General features: G+C 40.2%; 1 protein-coding gene across 1 annotated transcript; it reads right to left on the bottom strand.

The window, feature by feature from the left end:
- Nucleotides 1-1662: 1662 nt before the first annotated feature.
- Nucleotides 1663-5509, bottom strand: LOC131247260 (uncharacterized). Its single transcript, XM_058247665.1, has 3 exons — nucleotides 4960-5509; nucleotides 2311-2436; nucleotides 1663-2187 (listed from the first exon to the last, which is right to left on the bottom strand). The coding sequence occupies exons 1-3, from the start codon at nucleotides 5083-5085 to the stop codon at nucleotides 1987-1989; spliced, it is 453 nt and encodes a 150-aa protein (XP_058103648.1). The 5' UTR covers nucleotides 5086-5509; the 3' UTR covers nucleotides 1663-1986.
- Nucleotides 5510-9019: the final 3510 nt, after the last annotated feature.

Raw genomic sequence — 9019 nt, 5'->3', positions numbered from 1 at the left:
TTGCCTTATGAGTAGACTGGCCTAATTTTTTCCCTGGGTGGTCTTGATGGTGTGGCTCACTTTTGCATGGCTAGGATGTCCTTAAAGTAGACCCTCTTATAAATAATACTCTTAAATTAATAAACCACTATAATTAATTTAATAAAGAAGGGAAAGAGAAACTTTCAAGGCTCCCATCTACGGTTAATAATTCCTGATCCATAAGTTGGACTTTCTTTTTTAGCCATCAACTTTTCAAGACATGGAATGGATGGTTAGGATTCTCTGATAAAAATGATCCTTTACAACCATAGCCAATTCTTGGCACTTCTTGTTGATTAGGCCTATTTTTCCATGAATAATCTTGACCGTCCATCATATAGGTTATAAGCAGATGATTTGAATTGCTCGTGGGAATTATTTTTACATGGTGGCCGTGAAATGTACTATGAACCCAGTGGCAAAGCCAGATGAGTGGCTTGGACTGTCCATGTGTCCTGATGCAACTAACTATAACTTCTTCTTCTTTTTCTTTTCTTTTTTTTGTTAGCTCGGTGGTACACAACACTGGCAGTTCACACTTCACTATTAGCTACCCTCACTAGGTGGTACACAACACTGGCAGTTCACACTTCACTGTTTGCCACCCACACTAGGGATCGATACCATGATCTCGGTGTTGAAACGATCTTTCACTCAGTCTACCACTTTAGCTATGGATTGCCGTGCTTGTATGTGTACTGGATCATTTTCTATTCAATATTAGAATGTAATCCTCCATAATAATCAAAATGAAACCGATGAGGTTAAAATAAGACCCATGCAATTTTCTATGATGTCTCTATATATATAATGGAATCAACGCGGTTGATACTAATAACGAGAGATACATAAGTTATTTGAAATAAGTTTAGTTTAAGATCAATTATAAGTAACCTTTTTTTTTTTTTACTTAAATACTTAATCAGTTCAGCTTACTAAGTAGATATCATAATAAGCTACTTAAGGCATAAGTAGCTTAAGTTACTTAAAATCCAAACACCCCCTAGGCCCGTTTGATTTTCCAAATTTAATGCAAATGCATTGTGAACAAGTAATTATTACTACTCCAGCCTGCTTGAAAATGCAATTGTATTTATGTTTCGAAAACCAAGTCAAAAGTACTAGTTTAAATTTATGGGCCCCACACGATATATATATATTTGTATTGTTCATCTGTTTTAGTGTAACATTTTGAGGCCTGAGCCAAAAATGAGACTAATCCAACACTCAAGTGGCCCACACCCAAGGAAACAGTGGCACAAATGAGCTTTTAACAGTAGATATTCGATTCCTTAAATCCTGTGGTGTGGTTCACTTGAGCTTTGTATCAGCTTTATTTTTTTTATTCAAGCCCCAAAATTCAGCTGGCATAACGGATGGATGGTGAGGATAAGCCACGGACATCACGGCAGGCTCCACATATATTTGGCAGTGTCTTTTGTTTTAGAGGTAAAAAAAGTATGCATAAAATCAAGCATGATAACAATACCGTAGTTACCAAAGGAAATAATTATTACCCATATGCAATGTATTTACCAAAGGTTTGAAAAATCAAACATGCCCTAAAAATTACAAGCATTTTATATCAATGGAAATGTAATTTTATTACCAAAATAGCAACAATAATAATAAGAGGCCAAGTTTCCTGTATGTGACGAACAAATAACTTTCACATTGTGCATGGAATCAATGATGGACGAAGCCCGACAGGATTCGACAGTTAGGATCTTCAAATTCGGGTGATGTTTTGGGCGTGCATTATGGAGGCATCAAATCATTGGCTTGGATAAAACAGCAAGGCCGTGCACTCAGTGCACAACAAGGAAGTTATTTGTTTGCCACAAACAGAAAATTCGTCTTCTAATGACAACCCAATGAAATTTTATGAAAAGAGATGACTACAACGATGATGACGACGAAGGAGATAAATAACTAGTAATCACGGAGCATCCATATTCTTGATGTTCATGACCGCTTCACATCCTCAGTTTTTTCTTCGATGATTTCCTTGGCATCTTCAGCCTTCCCTACGACGCTTTCCTTCATCTTTTGGCCAGCTTCTTTAGCTGATCCCCATGCATCTTGAGCCGTTTGTTTTGCTTTCTCAGTCAAGTCTCCAGCCGTTTCGGACACCTTATTAACAACTTCTTTCGTCTTCTGTGTCACCTGTTTGCATTCCACCAACATTGGTTTTTTCTTACTTTTCTTCATTTAACTTAGTTTTTGGAATTTAGTATTTTCATTACAAATCGCCTGTTCTTATTTGAACATGGAATGTAAATTGATTACCTGATCTACCGTAGAGGACGCTTGATCTTTCTTGTCTTGGGCCGTCTCTTTAGTTTCCTTGACCCCTTGCTTAACAGCATCAGCCGCTTTATCGCATGCACGCGACGCTTCTTGTGCTGAGCTTCCCTGCCACATTGACACAATTCGAATGTGAAACATGCATTTCTCATACCATACTAACCTCAGATCACCCATATAGTTTCTTTGTGGGTAGCAAAAATCAATAATACGAATAGACGCCTAATCTCTTTAGTTAGTCATAATCATAGATAGATAGTAGTTTTAGCCATGTTGCAACAACTAGGGCTGTCAACATATCAAGTTTAGGTCCAGTCCTATAATTCCTATATTGGCCTAATAGGGTTTAGGTCTTATTGGGTGTAGGTCATGTTCCTAGGGTCAGGAACCCGTCAGATCTTTGCATCTAGGTTTCGAGTTAGCTTAGGAGAAATAAGAGGTTCACATTGCTGGCTCATCTGGTGAATGGATTAGATTGCACATTCATCTACCACTTACACAAATGCATGCTATGTAAGTAGGCTCTTTCACATGCCTAGTTTACCAAACCTTATTTTCTCCTTGCTTGAATAATCAGTGCCCCGGATAGACGTGATGAGGCCGAGCACTGTTTTCTTAGAGATACCTCGGATCCACAAGGAAAATAAGAAAATAAAAATAATTCTACAAATTAGTAATAAATTGATTGATTCTAAAAAACGAGCTTACAACCTCTTAAATGGTAACATAAACCCTACAAAGAAGTTTCAAAGCATACTATAGCTAAAACTCTTGGAAATTGTGACTTACTATAAATTGTAAATTTACTATTTATAGACGGTCATGATTCCTACTAGATCCCATGGTTTTCAACGAAAGATAGTAAGTGTCCTATTTGGCTTAACCATGCTATCCTCCTAATATTTCTAAGCACTTTTCATGTTGGACACAACTCCTAACATCCAACAGATGAAGAGTTACGATCAAACTAAAATTTACTATAAATAATAAAAACAAAAATAAAATGGGATTTCGACCATCGATCTGAGGGAATTTTGCAAATTCGGTGTGGGCAACCCGGCATAATGGGTTGAGTGGCTAAATTAGCTTCTCTTACCCCAAAATCATATACCACACATCGGATAACTCATTCCAGTTTGCGAGATACGCCCATTTTAAGGTTCTGACAGTCCAGATCACTTCCGCCTCAGGGCCTTTTCTGGTCTATCTTGGCCAGGAAACTGTATGTTACTCGCTCAACATCAAGTTTTATATGTTTTATGCACAATTTCACATGGTTTCAGATGGTATTGACCATTCGAGTTTAAGATACTGCTGATTTTTGGTATATCCCGTAACTTAAGAAGGGACCCACCAAATGCAAAGTGTTGATGTACGACCAAGATTGCAGTGGGGGCCTACAGAGCTTGGCCTTATAATATCATTTCACACACTGCGTACCACGAGGGCATAGGTGGGCCCACATGATGCATGAATGAAAAATCAGCCCTTATCTGTTTAGTAAGGCCCACCATGTTGTTCATATGGATTCTTGGATGCTTTGAGACCCTTCATCTGGCCTAGATGAAGAGTCTCCCTAAAACTCAGGCTGTTTTGAAATTCAATGGGACCCGGTTCAAATGGAGGGCTGATTATTTTTAAAACTGGTGTTAATATCAGGTGACCCATCTAATGGACTGGTTGGATGATCTGTGTACATCCATGGGCCCCACATATGGCTGGTACCACCATTCCACCGGAGCACGCCTCATGAATATTACCCAAACCGAATTTGTCTTGACCCAACCTGACCCGATTTTAACCGGGTTCAGGTTGATGACCCGACCTAGAACGGACTAGACCCGATTCTCAACGGGTCCCAAAATGGACCTGTACCAGTTAACATCTGGTCGGGTCCATTAACAGCTGCAATCTCGGCTCTGTATGAGCCCTTTTTGGCCCATCCACGTCTCGGGTCTGAATTCGGCCTCGGGATCTAACATGGGCCTAAAAAAGTTTAGCTATCTGGGCCTTAATTGGGCCTAGATCCGATCAATGTGGGCCTTTTCCTTAAAAGTTGTCAAATCTAGGCCCGCACTGGCCCTATTTTGTGGGCCAGAGTGAGCCCACAGACCAATAAATAAGATCCAAGCCCACACCATTGACAATGACATTCCTGCCCTTGGTCATGTCCCCAGGAAAATGATCATGTGCATGCGAACTTTCACATACAACCCTGTCTTTCTATCCAACTTATCACATAAGCAGGAAATCCACCCCGTACAAACGGAGGGCCACATCATGAAGAGTGACTGGGACAAAAATCATGCTGACCCACTTATCGTACCGATGACACCATCAAAATCAATGGATAGTGAATGTCCACGTGTCCCTTGAATTGGACATCCACCCCATACAAATGGTGGGCCTCACCATAAAGATCACTTAGGACAAAATTCATGCTGGTCCACTCATCGTGCCAGTCACACTATGAAAACCAATGGATAGCCAACGGTCTAAAAACAAAAACTTATAGCCCACCTAATGATCGGATGGACCTGATATTCACAGGAGGTGATCTTCATGGTGTGGCCCACCTTTTGCACGATCCGGATAAAGCCAAAAATGAAACAGTAGATAGCAACGACTCACCTGTAAAGGTCTGGTGCCAGCAGAGACATAGAGTCTGGGCCTAAAAGGGTCTCTTCTAAGGAAATTGGAAGAAGGAATGGAACGAAATTTAGAAAGTGTGGTTGTGATGAGTGTCTTGTTTGCCATTGTTTTGGTGTAAGATCAACGACTAATGACTGGTTTTTGTTTTTATTTTTTTTAGTTTTTTTTACATATATATAGAGATAGAGAGATGGATGGGAAGTATGCAAGCATGCCTACTAGTACCGCGAGGACACGTGGCGTTAGGTGCTTTCTCTGCCTAAAACGACAGATGGTGGTGGGACCCAGTATTCATGGCTGAGTAGTTATTTGTTGTTGACCATGACCACTTCGCTTCTATAGGGTGATTCGTTTCTACACGAACTGCGGGACACGTGGCATGCATGTAGATGCGCTTTCGATTTTGACAAGTGGAGTACATGATTCGGTAATCCGGACCGTTGGGGCGTTTTGTGCCATCGTGGATTGGCAATACCTACGAGGCCCTTGATGGGATAATCTTTTTCTTTGCTTTCTGGCAGTTGGGACCCGCTGTTCGGTAATTCAGACCATTGACTGTGCCCAAAAAGCTGTTAGATCAATTGAAAGGCTAGGATTGTCCAATCGTTAAGATTTTTTTATTTTTTTATTTTTTTTAAGGCATTGTCCATCCACGGTGGGGATGCAACCTATCAAAGGTATGAAATATACAACGGCTGATGGGTGGCCCATCATTGTAATGATTGTTAGAACCTGCAATATGTAGCATTCTGCATATGACTAATCCATGATAGGACACCAAAATGAATGGTTTGTATCACCACGTGTCGGCTCATCTAATGACTGGGACACATTAGTACGGAGTCTTTTTACGTTTGTTGCATGTGAAAACAGAGTAACGGGACTTTCAATAGAGTGTGGATGACTCACTGAAAAATTCAGTGCTACCATTGCTTAAGGAACCAGTATCATTTTTAGTATCGATGATGTGGCCTAATCACGATGCAACTGACACAAAATTATTATTTATAACGAGCAAATAATCTAGACTTGCTATCACGATAAGCTAGATATTTCCCTCTAACTGCGTGCTACACCATACAATTTTTAATATGTTGAATTTTTTAGGCTCCACAATGATTGTGGATCAATTTTTACAAATCATTCTAAAGCATAAACCTAAATATAAGAAGCAGACTGAGTGGAGATACCTCGCTTCAACACTTGAGGTCTTGTCATCGATCCCTAGTAGGGGTGGCTAACATGGAGTGTGTGTACTGTCATGGGTGTGTACTAACAAGCTAACCTTAAAAAAAAAAAAAAAAAAAAACAAACAAACAAACAAACAAACAAACAAGAGGCATCTAAAGTTCTAGTGGTCTGCACCATAAAAAAGCAGCGGAGATTAAATGACTATTATTGAAACTTTTAGCATCTACTGTGAAGTCACACAGACCTGGAGAAAAACAAATATGAGTTTGATAAGGGCCTTCCGTGGCTCGTGCCTCATTTTGTCTCATTCACTAACATAGTATGGAAAATTGGATGGACGGTGTGGATATGATACATAAGTTAAGTTCCACATGTCAACACTTTCATTTTCTCCCATGTCACGTGAGTCACCATACAGTAAGCAAGGTAACTTCTTGGTGGTGTGAAATTTAAGTGGGCCCTAAAATGATGTATTTCTTAGATCCATACTGTCCATCCATTCTTTTCAGATCATTATAGGTTATTAGCCCCAAAAGAAAGAAGGCTGATCACTAAGTGGACTACACCATTGGAAACAGTAGGAATTGATGCTACTGTTGAAAACTTATCAGGGATACAGAAGGGTCTTATCAAGTTGATATTTATATTTTAACTTTATCCAAGTATGCATGATCTTACGAACAAGCCAGATCGAAAATAAGCCTCATGCTTTTATAACGTGTGATCTACTTAAGCTTTGTATATTCATCAGTTTTGGGCTCATGCTGTAGAATTATCTGTAAAAATTGATAGACGGTGCGGATCTAACACGAAAATCATGGTGGAACCAAAAAGGTTTCACACGTGAAAAGTTGTTTTGTATAGCTAGCCATCTATTTGGGAGAGAAATCCGGCGTATCTCGTTAGTTGGAGTCATCAATCGACGTGGACGAATGAGAAGTGACGGCACTGAAATTTCACGTTGTTGGTTTTGTTTTGTTTTTTTTTTTTTGAATTTTTGGAATCTAGCCAACGACTCATCTCGAAATGCCTGTTGCGATTCTCGACTACCATTGTTGGATGTGAGAGATATTTGGGCACATCGTTATTGAATGTTGGATTCTAGACTACCATAATTGAATGTCTCTCTAGCTTGATAGGTGGGCCACAACGTTGAAATCGACGGACTGCTAATGGTCTGATTAACATACAGGGTTTAGCCAATCTTGTGAGAAGATGTGCCTGATTTTCATGAAGGATGATCTTCAATTCAAGTAGAGGCTTATCTTTTTAATGGTACTGATTTCAATACACCTAGATGCGTTGATATTGAGATGGCTTCGAGGTGATCAGTATTGGGGGCCTTGCACAAAACCTTAGGATCTAGCCTCTCAAAACAAACTAGAATTATGGGATAATAAAGCAATGAAATAAACCAAAGCATAAACCACACCACACAAGAAATTTTTGCGTGAAAAACCCTCAAAGAGGTAAAAACCACGGGACCTAATCCAGATCAACAATCCACTATAAAGTAGAACGTTACAACCTTCTTCACTCACGCAGGAGTGGATAAACAATAAGAGAATAGAAGAAAAAATGGAGAAATCTAACCGATTACGAGGACGTAGAAGCGTTGAGATATCGAGTGCACAATAAATCACCTATATGAGCATAACCTTCATTCCACAAGCTTCCTCTCTTTCTCTCTCTCTCTCTCTCTCTCTCTCTCTCTCTCTCCTTTGATAGCCTTAAACCCTTTAGCAAACCCTTGCGAAGCTTTATGAAACCCTCTTGTATTGTCTAGAAAGGCCTAAGGCACCCATATTTATAGATTTGGAAACCCCCTTTCACACCTCTTACGAAACCGCCTCCAATTTCCGCAGTCCGCACAAGATCCGGACTCAAATATACGTAAGCTCGATTGATCGTGCAGAGTCCTCAACCGGTCGAGCGGCACCTTCGACCGGTCGAGCACATCCCACGATTGGTCGAGTACCTCGAAAATCCAAAACCTTAACTCGCTGGAAAACGAGTCGAGCCAGTCTACGATTGGTCATGTACCAGCCCTCGACTGGTTGAGCCTGGGGAAAAAACCTCATCAATCAGTTCTAAATGATATTCTCTACTATATGTACCACACAACGTCAGCAGATAGGCAGCTTTTGCATGTAATTAGTTTTCATATGGTTAGAATTTTACATTATTTGAGGTGTTGGGAAGGGATTTTTAACTAATAAATAAAGGTATTTGCGTAAATACAATTGACTCTTAGCATAATATTATTGAAATTAGGTCGTGGTGTAAAACAGATGTCTTAAATCTTATCGCGTTGCTCGACCAGTCGAGGGACTGGCTCGACTAGTCGAAGGTCCCTTCGACTGGTCGAAGGGAGTTCGACTCAAAATCCAGCAACGATGTGGTTGAGATTTTTGGGATGCTTGACCAGTCGAGGGTCAAGCTCGACTAGTCGAAGGGGTTTTTTGACCAGTCGAAGTCTTGGCTCGACTAGTCGAAGGTTATGCAGATGGTGCGCGGATTCCACACAAACTGCGTAAATTTGAGGCGGTTTCTAGGGAGGTGTGTAAGTGGGGTTTCCCCATCTATAAATAGGAGTCCCTAAGGCCATTCTCATGTGTGCTAAGGCTTTCTAAAGGGGTTCCAAAGGTTCCTAAAAAGGTTCTAGGGTTTCAAAGGGTGTAACAATGGTGAGATTCAAGGTTGTTCGAATCGGGTAAGTCCTCTCTCTTTGTAATTTCTATTTTCATAGTGGATTTCTATCACTTTGTGCCAAGGTTTTCTTTTCGCAAGGGTTTTCCATGTAAAATCGTTGTGTTCTCTTGTGTTTGCTTTGTACTCTTGGATTGCT

Source organism: Magnolia sinica, chromosome 5 (assembly GCF_029962835.1).
Source record: "Magnolia sinica isolate HGM2019 chromosome 5, MsV1, whole genome shotgun sequence".
Taxonomy (NCBI): Eukaryota; Viridiplantae; Streptophyta; class Magnoliopsida; order Magnoliales; family Magnoliaceae; genus Magnolia; species Magnolia sinica.
The sequence above is the reverse complement of the archived record's forward strand: the minus strand, read 5'-3'. Positions and strand labels throughout refer to the sequence as shown.